The sequence below is a fragment of the Solea solea genome, chromosome 2, assembly GCF_958295425.1.
Source record: "Solea solea chromosome 2, fSolSol10.1, whole genome shotgun sequence".
Taxonomy (NCBI): Eukaryota; Metazoa; Chordata; class Actinopteri; order Pleuronectiformes; family Soleidae; genus Solea; species Solea solea.
In genome coordinates, this window is record NC_081135.1 from 31,462,759 (window position 1) to 31,477,035 (window position 14,277).

A 14,277-nucleotide genomic window follows, 5' to 3' on the forward strand; every position below is an offset into this window, starting at 1 on the left:
ACAGCACTGGTACATAATCAATTAATTTGTGTTTTTTCCATTCTACACCACTCAGTAACAGCACACGTCCTTCCTGATGTTGTTGATATAACAAGCTCCTACATCTACGTCTCACATATTCAGTGAATCTTTGAAGTCAACACAAACTCACTATTTCTGTGTTGAATCTAGTAAACACAATAAATAATGCTGGGAAACGGAGGGGAACTCATCATCCATTGACAATTTTACCTTTCACCTTGATTTTGAATGAAGCTGCTTTATTTAAATGAGCACCTCAGGGGGATAATCGTCTGCCAACCACAATTACACAGTGGCACAATCACAGTTGCTCATATTGAGAACGATATTTCTGGACTGCTTAACATGCAGATTTCTGGAATTTATGAATATTTTCGGGCAAACAGTATATGATAAGTTCTGAACCTGACACACAGTGTAAAAGTTAGTTGATCTTGAAATCTCACATGAATTGTTTTTATTTAAAGGCAAACCTTTATCAGTCAAAATGGCTCAAATGCTTTAACTTTCTCACTTACCTGTCCTCATCATTCACCTGTCCTTCTAATTCACCTGTCCTCACCTGTCTTCACCATTCACCTGTTCTCACCTGTCCTCATCATTCACCTGTCCTCACATGTCCTCATCATTCACCTGTCCTCCTCAGTCACATGTCCTCCTCATTCACCTGTCCTTCTCATTCACCTGTTGAATCACCTGCAAAAGGATGAGTCTTGAGCTTTAGTCGCTGCTGCCGATGGAAGATAGTCATTTGACTTTGAAATGTATTTTAAAATTAAATGACATTTAACTAACTTACTGACTGACTATGATAGGAATAAACAAATAAATCAATAAAATAAAGAGACAAGCATGCGATATTACAGACTCCAACTGCCTTAAAACAGCAACAGCAACAACTGCGACCGTGACCATGAAACTACTGTTAATGACATAAGGAGAGAGCGTGCAGTTCATTGTGTGTGTGTGTGTGTGTGTGTGTAATTTCAGGTGTTCCAGCAATTTTTGTAGCAGTGTGGGCAATCGTCAGGGCAACTCTGGCAGACGCAAGGTGAGAGAGAGAAAACCACACACTCTGTTTAGGTCTATTTGTAGATCATCATCACAAAAGGTCAACAAAGTTGTCGGCCTGAATAATACGTGTAGCATTTAGTGTTTAATTGTGCTGACATTTAAATTCCTCTTCCCTCTCTCTCTCTGTCTCTGTATCAACTGCAGATGTTGGGAGTTAAGTGCTGGCAACATTAAGTGGATCTATCAGGTTCCCATTCTGACAGCTATTGGGGTAAGACAAATCTTCCACGTGCGGATGTGACTAAAGGCTTTGGCATTTAGATATTAGCCTAATTTACATCCAAATGTACCACAAACGTTAACAGAATTTTTAAACGTGGGAAAAGAAAATGGTAATTTAACTTCTCGTGTCCACTTTTTTCCATTTTTTTGATTTTCTAAACATCATCTTTATTCTCAGAATCACTTTCCAGTTTACTCGTTTGTAATGAACCTTTATTGAAACACTATTGGACTTTTTTCACCTCTCTTAAGCGTATATTTTTTAAACTTTCATATAAGTTTCAGGATACTGTGTGTTTCAATCCAGGTAGTTTTTAATCAGATATTGAAAAAGCACATAAAATATACTGATAGAAACCTTTACCTTTACTGGCAGCTGTTGCACATATGCAGTCATACTGAATTGGATTACCATTCTATATAGAACGGGTAGTTTTCTTGTGTCAGAATCACTCAACTTCACTTCCTCTAAACCTTAAATTAAATGTATAAAAGCAGCATGCATCCTTTCTTTTCTTTTTTATACTTTATACTAACAAGCAGTGTTTCAAGTTATTTAACTTGAAAAGATACTGTTGAGTTAATAACTGTTTACATCTGTAACATGCAGGAACAAATTAAGTTTTTAACAAATGTGACAGCAGCTAATCATGTTTGTAAAAGTGTTCAATTATTAAATGAAAAAAGGAGAAATAGACGTTTTTGTAATTGTTTAATGTTTGACAGCTTTTCTACCGTACTGGAATGGAATTTTGCAATTAATTATTATTATTTTATTCAATAATGAAAAGAAGCTTTCATATTTTTCACTAAACGTAAATATTTCCTTGCTCCATATCACAAATAAATCATTAACCCTTTAACACAGAGCGTATCGCCGGGCGACACGATTGGGCGAGCGCTCTTTGCATTCCCGTAATGACGCGCGGTGGTTTGGTCGGGAAAAACGGTAATTTCACTGACACTGATGCAGGAAGCCGGCGAATCAGCATCTTTCCACACACACAGACAGAGTGGTGGAGAAAGGGAGCATCGAATTTTTATCAAATATCAAATTTTGTGGCAAATGCTCGAAAAATTTAACTGGAATTATGTTTTAAATTTCAAAATTAAATTAACTACAGTGTTTTGTGCTTGGAATATTGGAATTTATGAAAAAAATGAATGGATAAGCAGCATTAGAATCAAAACTGTAATGGATAAAATCCAAACAATACCCAAGCCTATACGCGTCATGTAAATCAAATAACAAGACATCCTCTAACATCTGCTCACTGCTGCCTGTAATGGAGCACGTTGACTAATCACAAAGCAATTCAGAGAAAGAAGGGGCTCTTTTTGTTGTCCCCGTACTGAAAGGTAAAGCAACTTTAGAAAAGAAAGTGGCAGATGAAAAACGACATAGATCATATTTCATATTCATGATATCCTCCCTGGAGAGCGCACACCTCTGCCAAAGACACTCAGTATCAGCACAATAGATTCTTTACTTCTCATAGACAGATTAACTGATGTATATACAGTATATGTATACTGTTTATACTGTATATGTCACAAACCCGGGAATAATGTGAGTGATTTTTTGTTCAGATAACGAGCAAATGAATCAAAATGACACATGTGCTTAAAGGCTTCTCACTAACGGGAGTCGTCTGTGCTGCATGTGTTAAGTGGCCACTGAGCTGCAAATGGAAAAACCTCCTGTAAATTTGAATCAGAGACACCTTTGGGGTTTTAGGGATGATCACACACACACTGCTGGCGGGAACAAATTAGCTCCCGAGGACACAGGAATCAATTCAACCTGGCGACTTGACAAAAAGATCACACGCTGGACCGTTCCTTGTTATACTCTTGACAGTAGAGTTATTTCTGTATGGGTAAAAGATACTCGATTTAAAATAAATGTAGCCACTGTAAGAAGAGTGGTAGAAATGTTTTTATTTTGTACATGGGTTTAGGCCAGACTGAGTATCTAGTGTCATATAGCGTTTTATTTTTTTATAGTCTTGTTTAGTCTTTATTGAGTTTAGTCTTTATCGGCCGAACAATGCCGAACTGTAGATCAGTTAAAAAGACTTAACAATCCTAAAAACATGGGTTCATCTCCAACAGTGTCCAGGGAAATGTTTAAAATCTCAATATTTAACAGATTAACTGATTGTGAGCGGCATCACAAACCCTGCCGCTGTATTTGAGTCCATTGACTGTGTCAGACGGAGTCTGTGCTCTGATCATGGAGGAAGTAGTGAACAAATAGTTTTAATTAACTCATTCTAATGATTTAGTTACACTGAAAACAACTGCTTTACAAGTCACTCGTCACTTGTTTGTGTGTCGCATGCAAAACAAAGTGCAGTGATGACTCTGCCCACGTTGAGTAGGTACTTTTTGTAGTGAAAAACAACCTAAACCATGCCGCGGCGAGGCGAGGCGAGGCGAGGCGAGGCGAGGCGACCTGGGACCATAGTGGAAAAATGTTTGAACATCCTCTTTTCTGTGCTTTTTTTTCGAATCTCTGTAATTGCTGTAATCTATATGTTACGACAATTGCACTGGCAACAATTATCACAAGTCCAGCATCTCTTGCCACATTGACACTTATAGTTTCTTGCATACAATTCATATTTCACTGCTCACATTTGCATTTAATCTAATCGCAGTGCACTGAACTGGTGTGAGTCACATAGAGAGTCCCGCTGCTGTGTTTCGATGATACAACTAGAGTATTTCATAATGCAGGTGAATTCTAAATGTCAATTTAAAACAGCTCTTTCACGACAGACTGTCAAACTCTTTTGTGCCAGTAATTAGATTGAATTTGTGTCTCCAGGCATCATCAGCCTATTTTGCATGGGTTGCTGTGGTAACGACTTAGGTGTAGCCACGTTACTGACAAAGCCTGCCAACAAAATTTTAAAAGTATGAGAGATGGGGGTTCATCAAGGAGTCCAAACAATCAGACACACACATTATGCCTAATACTTGCCAATAGCGATATCATTCATCGCTGCTGTTATTTTCGTTGTATTACAAGCGAAGCAAAAATGGTTTGAAATTACACAGTTCTAAGACTCGGATGCATCTGTAGAGATCAAATGGGAATGACATTTCAAATCAATTTGTGTCAATTTCACATGTATTGCTGTGTAATTATTTTTAATAGATAATAATAGAGGAAAGATGAAGAGGACCACAAAAACTGAAGGGAACAAGTTGCATTATAGCTGGATTATAGCAACATACACATGGGTAACTATTTGTTTTCATGTGTATTCTGGAGCTGTATCAAAATTCTCCTCTCGGTTCATTCTAAGAATTGAGAGGATAATGTCGGTGCATATGTCCAAGTCTTAAACTGCAGAAAGCATAAGCCCTAATTTCCATATTTTCAATTACATTAGTTTTCACCCAGCCTTATTAAAATTTATGAGAATAAATCTTAGAACCTGGCAAAAAGGACATGTACGTATTAACTCATTAACTATTTTACGTTATACTAACTTGTTTAAAATACTGCACCCAGTGTGTTTTTGCTTATTTTAACCATAAAAGGGTCGGAAAACGTCCTGTGACTAAGTGTTTTTGCCCATTTTTTTCCAGAATAACTTTTAATATTTTACTGCATGTTAAAATAGTGTATTAACAATTTAAAATGAAGAAAAACCAAAAAAAACAACACTGTAGTTGTACATGAACACCACATTGTGCATGTTAAATTTGAATTTTGAACAGCATAAAACTTATTATAAGTAAGGTTTGTGTGCGTTTTTGTCTTAATGTCCAAAAAAAGGCCAAAAAGTGGAAACTTATGTACAGGCGTTTTTCCAACTCTCTCCCCTCTGGTGACAAAGACGCTGATTCTCCGGCTTCCTGCAACAAGTGCATAATTACTGCATTAATTAGTGCAAACGCTCTGTGTTAAAGGGTTAAGCCGCTAATGTTTTTATCAGTGCATTCTTTTAGTTGACAGTATGTATCGTGGGTGAGAGTCGAACACTGTCATTATCCTTTATTTGGCAACATCTTCGTCATTTGACGGGTGTGTTGGCTCACACCAGTGACACTTTGACATGTAATTATCAAGTGTTCCTTCTGTCTACAACAATAGCGGGAGGTGAGTTCACTGATATTTACGCACAGAATAAAGAAGTCCCACGTCCTTTTCTTCTTCTTCTTCTCTTTCAGCTCAACTTTGTGCTGTTTGTGAACATCGTGCGAGTGCTGGCCACCAAAATCCGAGAGACCAACGCGGGACGATACGACACTAGGAAACAGTACAGGTTTGTATCGCACTGATCTGTAAACACCAGCTGTTTGCTTTTATGAATCATGTACTTATTACACAATATAGATATCTCTCTGAATTTATGAACCAACCAATTCTGAGAGCATCTGTCTCTACTTTCTGACGCCTCTACCCCTGCCTGTGGCTCTCAGCGTCAAACCCAAGTATTAATTTGCTGTAGAGTGCATTTATCTTGAAGAACATAACAGCGTCTGGATATGAATCTTCGTTCTTTACTTAGGACACAGTCAACAAATGCTCCCGTCAATACGTGTCTTTAATCGTTTCCTGACGGGATTATTATGCGGCAAATGCGGCACACATGCGGCGTTCAATTACATGAGTCAAAGCACGCACACACACACACACACACACACAGACACACAAAAGACGTAAGTGCTGACACACATTAACACGGGATTGTTACGGATTTACATCTGTAGTTATCACTATTATCCTCGCCTGCTGACGTTGGCATCCATGTGACAGATGAAATCATGATAATTGCAGTGTTCTATTCAAGAAGAGTGCGGTCACGCTGCGAGCTCGTTTGTTATTACTGTGTCTGTAGATGAGCAGAGACTCTCAGTCAGAAAAAAAATTGAATGATCAGGTGCAGCATATTGGAAGCCAAGCTGGAAAATAAGGGAACGCCAAATAATAATAATAATAATAATAATAATAAAAATAAAAATAGCATATACGTAGCGGATACATTGACAGACAGTGATGGCAGCATGTGAGAAACCATAAACTGTCTCATGCATTCTGTCAAAAGAATGCAGACGATGACCCTCCAACTCAACCAGGCATCCTGCTACATTCCTAAATAAATGAATGAAAAAATGTTATGTATAATTGCATGTATTATACCCATGGAAGCTCTGGAGGAAAATCATAAATACTCATGCTACTGTATATACCAGGGTATGTGAGAAGGAGGAGTGTGTAGAAAACAAAACTAATAATTACCTTATATCCCGCTCCATCTTCATCTAATGTCACTATACCAGTGTGTGAAGTATATGTGAGGAAGAGGAGGAGGATGAGAGAGTAAATGATCTTATTGGGAACAAATCTGCCTCCTCTGAAAAGTTTGTATTTTTACTTCAAAAGTTCAATATTTCCTCAGGTGTTAATTGGATATAAAAGGTTTGAGAACCACTCTATTATATGAGTGTATGGCCTGGGTTGGACTAGGATGTCAAATGGTGTCTGTCACGACTTATGAGTCAAAAGTCTTAAAGCTGTGGTCGTAAATCGGGTTCTAAGACAACTTTTTGGTTGTGAGAAACCTCTTCACCTTCTCCTGACAACCACTAATGAATTAAGTTGTCTGGGGGATAAAAAAAATAGAAAAAGAAAAGAAAGCAGTGGGTGTTTTAAGGGCAGAGAGCAGATGGGAGGGGGTCAGATGTATCAGTTGCCGGGTATCGCAACCTTTTCCACACTCCGTCTGCAATGGATTATTTTCTTGTGAACGTGACAAGGAGTTCAACGAAAGAGATGTTTTTCACAATTAAATTACAAACTACGGCTTTTAAGTCCTACAGTGTGGCAGTTCGAGACCAGTCACCAGCTCTTGAAAATGTAATTGTGCGTTGAAGTGTTCACCTGGACAGCAATGGCGTTGTATATAGGTATTCATTTATGCAGACACACAGAAATTGCTTTTCCCATTTTTTGCAGACGCACGTCTTCTGCTTGACACAGTCAAGGTGGTTTTATATATATATATATACATATATATGTATATATGTATATATATATATATATATATATATATACACATATGTACATAGGGTGAAAATAAGCCATCTGGCAAGTGAGTCAAACACTCCTCCTCCTCCAGTGGGTTCATGTCCTGCATCTTGGAGGGAAAGATGTGACTGCAATTATTCAAAAAGTGATGAAAAGTTATTTTACTTAAATGTGTAACAGTTGCCAAGTTATTTCACACCCAAAGCTAAAAAACATGCACAGTGTGTCTCCAGCAGGAAACTTGGTGTCCTTGGAGAAATAAGTGGTTTTACATAACATGTTCATTGTCCTTGTCAGCTAAGTGCAAGTTAGCTGTCAAGATTCTGATTGAGGTCAACAAGAAAAGTTAAAAGTTGTTATTTGCTATGGATGAGAGCGTTTCATGGGGTTCATGATGCGGTGGGCTGGAAAAAAAAAAGTTCCTTCAGACTTGCAGTCTATATTGAAGCTGAGCTGAGAGAGGAAGCAGAAACTTTGGAACACTTGCGGAAGTATGAGAAGTAACTTTTCCCATTAAACTTTATCGCATGTATTCGACTATTTTTGTCCATTTTTGTCAACACACTGGTCACGCCGGACACCCACATGACACATCTGCTCTTACACCCACACTCAGGTGACAAGCTGATGACAACATGAATGAAGAGACTCCCTCTTCTTTCCAAGAAACCCACCAGAGAGACATCAAGAGCACTCAGAGAGCACAGAGCTGTTCTGATAACATGTTGTCGACATATAGTGTATATACACGTCTGAAGTTAAATTTAAATTGCTGTAAATTGGCCAATTTACTGTGTTTGCTGCCAAACACAGCGCTTTTCACGAAACCCAAGGTCACTGTACAATTGAGAACAGAGAAGAAAACAAACAAACAAATTCAGCCTACCATCACAAAAGATTCAGATTGATCCGTCAAAAACTGTAGACAGGAAGTTGCTAAAAAACAGAACCGTTTTGGTGGAGGTAACCATTTTAAAGGTTTATTTAAAGATAAAACAAGCAGATGTCTGCTGGTAGTCTGTCCAAGGGAAGTTCACTATAGTTAGGATGGATGACCAGGGCTCTTATACTGGAACCTCAGTGGATCCCATCACACACACACACACACACACACACACACAGAAAGACAAACACGAGGAATGAGAGACAGACTCAGGGGTTGTAACTCTCCTTACAAGAATGACCCTTTGTCCTGATTTATCTACTTTCATTCAGGTAAAAGGAACTGAGGAGTCTAACTCTGTATTTGCTTGTGTGTGTGTGTGTGTGTGTGTGTGTGTCTCACAGGAAACTGGCAAAGTCCACCCTTGTCCTCGTCCTAGTGTTTGGAATCCACTACATTATCTTTGTGGGGATGCCTCACACCTTTGAGGGACCGAGCTGGGAGGTCCGCATGTACTGTGAGCTGTTCTTCAACTCATTTCAGGTACTTTCTTTGTTCCTTTTTAGCTACATTCATGGTTCTCAAAGTGTAGTGAAACATTAGAAATACTTGCTATAAAGCAGGGTATGTGAGTGACGGGGTTTCCACTGTAGCATGGAGTGGCATATTGAAAAAAAAAAAAAATCACATTATTTTATGCTCTGTCTAGCTCCAATTTTGCTCACAGGGGCGTTTAAAAGTTTGACAGAACAGAGAATGATGAGGGATCATCTGCACTCTCACAGCAAGTGGAAGTGGACTCCTCAGCTCATGTCCTCTGACCCGCTGCAGTTTCACAGTATTTTTGCACTTTTTCCACACCCACACATTTTTAACACTGTCAGATTTCTTTTTTTCCCCCTAGCAATTAAAATCTTATTTCAGGTCACATAGGCGTGCAGGTGATGCTCCTCCTGCTCCTTCTCAGACACACACACACACATTAACAGCTGACAAATCTGCACAGTCACACACCACATTGTGCATGTTAAATTTTGAACAGCATAAAACTTATTATAAGTAAGATTTGTGTGTGTTTTTGAAAGTCGTGGGACAGACAACTTGACCTCACGCAGAAAGGAGCTGCGTGCCAATGTATGTGAATGTTGGACATAACAATTATGGTGAACGTCCAGACATGGCCGACTGTGTCGTCTTTTCCAAAAGTTTCAATTTTTGCCCCCAAGTTTTCAGATGAAATGGACAGCAGCAGCATTTTTAAATTTCTCTCACTCAAACACTGGGGTAATGTGGATGACAGGCTTATCCAGGGCAGAATTAATGCAGTTTTAAATGAAAACTGAATCTTAATAAGACCATGGTGAGTGCAGAAACAAGGACAGCAGCTGTCTGTGTGAATTTTATTTATTTATAACAGAGCATCAAGGCTTTCTGCGCAGTAGTTCAGGGGTAAGGATTTGGATTTTTAGCACCTGGAACAGCTGCCGCCTGAACGCGATGGGCAGCAGATGTTGGTGAGACCGAGTGTGAGAGAAAGAAAAAGGAAAATCAAGACACATGTTGATATGTTTCAAGGCTATAATGAGAAATCCTTGTGTTAAGTTTATACATTTCAGTTTATACTGTGATTTTCCATTACACAGGTCACAGCTGGGCTGGTGTCATAAGCAGAATTAGTCCCCTCAGTTGTACCTTTTGCCCCCTTTGTTTACACCTTAGTGCTCACAGAGGTGCACAGAGCTGTGCCGCAGGTGCACCCATGTTCAATTGCCGTGGGAATAATACACAACTCCTTATATGGACATCCTGGGGTGTATGTTTGTAGGTTACATATTCAGGCTTTACAAAATACGTTTTTTTTTCGTATTTTGTGTTGTTGTTGAGTCAATAATTGTGCAGAAGTCACAAAAATAGATCCTTTTTCTTTCCTTTTTTTTCTTAAAAATGAGCCAAGTGAACTTTGAACTGGGAATTTTTTTTCATCAGATTGTCTAGGTTGAGCTGAAAAACACTCTATTGCTCATTCTTATAGCCTCTGTATAAACTGTACATTTTAACATACTAATGAAAAAAAAGCAGCCGTTGAATGGGTTAAAATTGAATATAAATTATATAAATGTAATGTACTGTAGCATTACAAAGCCCTTAGTGCTTCATGCAATATCAACATTACAGCAGTATTAAAAAGATTTCATAAACACAGACCAGAGCATAAAACTACAGAGTATTAAAAGCCATTCTCAATAAGTTTAAGTTTGAAGTTTTGAGTGTAGATTTGAAGAGGCCCAGGTCAGTAATGACACACAGATTATTCCAGAGCCTGGGGGCGGCAACTAAAAATAATAATAATAAATCTCTGTTATGCTCACGAACAGTCAGAAGTTCATTTAAATAGGCCAGGGCAAGTTAATCATTAAAAGTTTAAAATCAATTCTAAGACACGCTGGCAGCCAGTGGAGAGAGAAGAAGGATCGGGGTGATGTGCTCTCGTCTAGGGATGTCGCGATTCTCCAAATTCCAAAACAAATCTCCAAAAACTTCGATTCTCAATCTTTTTTCTGCTATTTTAAGACTTAAAAAAGTCTAGTTTAGTCTAAGATCACTGGTTTTACTTCATGATAACACATTTAGTTTTTTTTAATTTTCGATGGTGTCATGACTGATATGATGGAATGTACCACACTAAGGCTTTATTGTCACATTTAAATACTTTATTAACAATACGAATGTACCAATGTAACCAGTAAATTATGCTTAAATACTCTACCGAATAAGGTTGCATGCCTGACACTATAACATTATGAAACATGATTTCATAACTGTCCAAGGTGATTTGGCAGCTGGTTTTGACTGAGAAACAATAATAACTGCAAATGAAATAGAGCGCTGCAAGTTCCATGTACTTCTGTGAGTAATACTCAATCAGTATGCATATTAAGGTAGTCTTACATAAATCAGTGCAATTGTTAACACCTGTGCTTTTCCTGCCAAACCTGTCAAAATAGCTGCTGTGACAAAAGACCTGTTTGTCACAGTCTGTGGTCCGTGTCAAACCATTCACAGTCCCCAGTTACCTCATTAACATTTTCATCTCACAGTGTCACAGCATTAGTCCTCTAAGGACCCTAAATGTGTGCACTGTAGCCCTTTCTCAACAGTGTTTTTAAGCTTAAACTTGATATGATTTATTTAAGAGTCAGAATCAGAGCTGCACTGGGAAGCTGAGATTTTTATTTATTTATTTTTTTATAATAGAATAAACTATGATTATTATTAATGATCAAACATTTCTCCCCTAAAGTAAGACATTTGAATAAAACTTACATTAAGAAGAGAATGATATTATACTGAAGGTGCTCAGCGATACACATTTTTATTATACTGTATACGGCAAAATTAAAAGGTATACGTATCAAATCCAAACCCACCCACACTGTCTTTGTTCAAAGGGAGCATCAGTACCCATGATGACAGTTAAGTCTTAAGCATTAACATTTAAATGAATAAAGATCTAAACGATCTTTTGTTTTTTGTTAAGGAATCAGAGGTAAAAATGCATGACACAGGACAAAGCAGCTATGTTTGATGCAAAACTGACCAAATGGTCAATTTTCTTGCCATTCATCGTTTGGTAATTACTCATAACGGATCCTTGTGTATAAAAATATATAATAATCACACTAAAAACAACACAAGAGTAAGAGTTCCGAAGGCGTATTTACAGACAAGATGACTCAGGCGGCATCCTTTTCCAGAGTAAGTGGAGAGTGGTGATCTCATATAAGATCATTTAACTGTCTATCATCAATGACATTAATCAAAATAAAAGCTAGACACTGAAATGAGACATTAAAATGACTTTAATGACTTTAATTATATTTATATAGCGGAGAGTATTCAGCCTTACCTTGTACTATCTGCACTTCCCATGTGTTTTCCTCCCGCGCTGCACTTGTTTTAGTTTTTTCGTGTCGCTCTCTGTACCCTATTATCGTCATGGAAGGAACAGGCCTCTGTTTGAGAATCGATACAGTCGATGGATTTTTGGACTCATTAGTGAAGCCGTTCCTCACCTCACTCTCTGGCCAATTGCAAGGCTGCAGAGTGTTTATTTATTATTATTTATATTACATTTGTCTTGTGTTGACAAAGAAAAAAGAAGAAAATCCTGAGCTCCACAACGAGTCCACTAGAATCCACACCTGAGTCAAATCCACAGCTCGTTATCAGGCTTCTGCAGAGCTTGTTAATCAGCTGACCGTCTGAATCAGGTGTGTTCGCAAGTATTATTAAAGAATATCGTGACTTTAATATCGTCTAATTCCCACCCTTAGTAGCCTTCTGTTTTAAAAAGTGAAGCCTAGGAAGTCAGTCAGAATTAGCGGTTAGATAATAAACAGAGACAGACAGACAGATAAATAGGCTGTGATCTTGCAAATGTCACGATCTCAACAATGACCACCTTTAATCAAAATGCTAGTTACTGAGCAAGACAGGAAGCCTGATGTTCTTTTATGTGCTCCTACAAATGTAAGCTTATGTCAGTGTGAGCAGAAAGAGGAAGGAGGGACCCTTTGTGCTTTGAATGAAAAGACTGACTCACATTTCCGCACACCTTCTCACATGAATCATTAACGATAAGTGTTAAAATGTGTATAATTTGTAGGGTAGTGGAGCCAGGAGAGATAAAAAGGCTCCCTGAATTTTGACTCAACCCCCCCTGAGAAAGAAATCAGCATTTGTAGTATGGTCTCAGGGAAAAGCATCAGTCCCAAATAAAGCTCTGATACTGCTGTTTGCCATAGCAACTGGTAAGTGAAGAACAGAGATTCCATTTTATTTCACGAAACAGCCGCAGCAGCACTGAAAGGCTCTTACTTGGAAAGTATGCAAGCAGAAATTCCCTGACATTCGCTATTGAACAACACTGTGAGTTGTGGAATTTGGGATTTTCAATCATGATCATTCAAGCTTTTGATGCTTTTCATTCAAATGATGCTTCTTTTTTTTAAAAAAAGAGACAGTTCTTAAAGTTTCAGCAATCACCTGAGTGGTTCTCTTTGCTAGATGCAGGTCAATAACAGATTCAGATTTCTTTTCCCCGAGACCACAGGATACGTCGCCACGATTCGCGGTGGTTAAAGAAAAGAGAAACTACTCACTGCATTAGTCGTGGTTAAGGGACTTGTTGTTGTCAGCTGTCACATATTTATGTCTTTGCTTCTTTAAATCCAGGTGGATATATATACATACTTTTTCAATCCGTTACGTGCTGGTCTCATGAGAAGGGACATTTGCTATTTTAACACAAGTTAGTGTGTCTGTCGCTCTCTTTCTCTCCCTCTCTCTCTCCGTGTGAATACTTGATTATACTGTATTATTTTTATTATTTTTATTTATTGAGATCTGAAAGGAAATTAGATATAGTTGTGCCCTGGCTTGCTCAAAGCAATGACATTTTCTGGTAGTTGCTATTTCCTTTCACAGATTCACTGGCTGTTTTTCAACAAGTTGTACCACACTCTCCCAATTAATCACTTAAAATAAAACAAGACAAGTCAGGTCAGAACAGAAACAGCCTTGTGTGTTTACAGTATAATATGTGGAAAGTTTTTGTTTGTATTCTTCTCATTGGATAACTCCCTCTTCTTTTCAGGGTTTCTTTGTGTCCATTATCTACTGCTATTGCAACGGCGAGGTGAGTGGATTCCTTTTTTCATTTTAAACAACACATAGTAAATGTTAGTTAGTAAAAACTAACTGAAAATGCCAAAGAATACGCCATGCACTCAGAACTCATGTCTGACATTTCTCTCTGCATTTGCTGAATACTTACTGCAATTCAAACAATTACTGTTATTTCTTTGCAAAATTGTATTGACTCAGAGCTCCATCAGGCAATTTGTTATGATTCTGGCAGTCATGTCTGTTTCAATGTCGATTATATTATATTCGTCTTCTATAGGGCCCTCAAAAATCTGACGCTAGTTAATTCAGCAAACATGTTCGGGATGTAGATGAGTGTTGT

The 14,277-nt window shown here is 38.1% G+C and overlaps 1 protein-coding gene across 1 annotated transcript in view; it reads left to right on the plus strand.

Annotated features, from left to right (window-relative positions):
• The window catches only part of pth2ra (parathyroid hormone 2 receptor a), a 38,896-nt gene that overhangs the window by 21,136 nt on the left and 3,483 nt on the right, over nucleotides 1-14,277 (plus strand). The window contains exons 8-12 of the mRNA XM_058622481.1: nucleotides 1,012-1,072; nucleotides 1,240-1,306; nucleotides 5,506-5,600; nucleotides 8,654-8,792; nucleotides 13,906-13,947. Of these exons, the coding sequence (XP_058478464.1) occupies nucleotides 1,012-1,072; nucleotides 1,240-1,306; nucleotides 5,506-5,600; nucleotides 8,654-8,792; nucleotides 13,906-13,947 (404 nt within the window). The remainder of the gene's footprint in view (nucleotides 1-1,011; nucleotides 1,073-1,239; nucleotides 1,307-5,505; nucleotides 5,601-8,653; nucleotides 8,793-13,905; nucleotides 13,948-14,277) is intronic.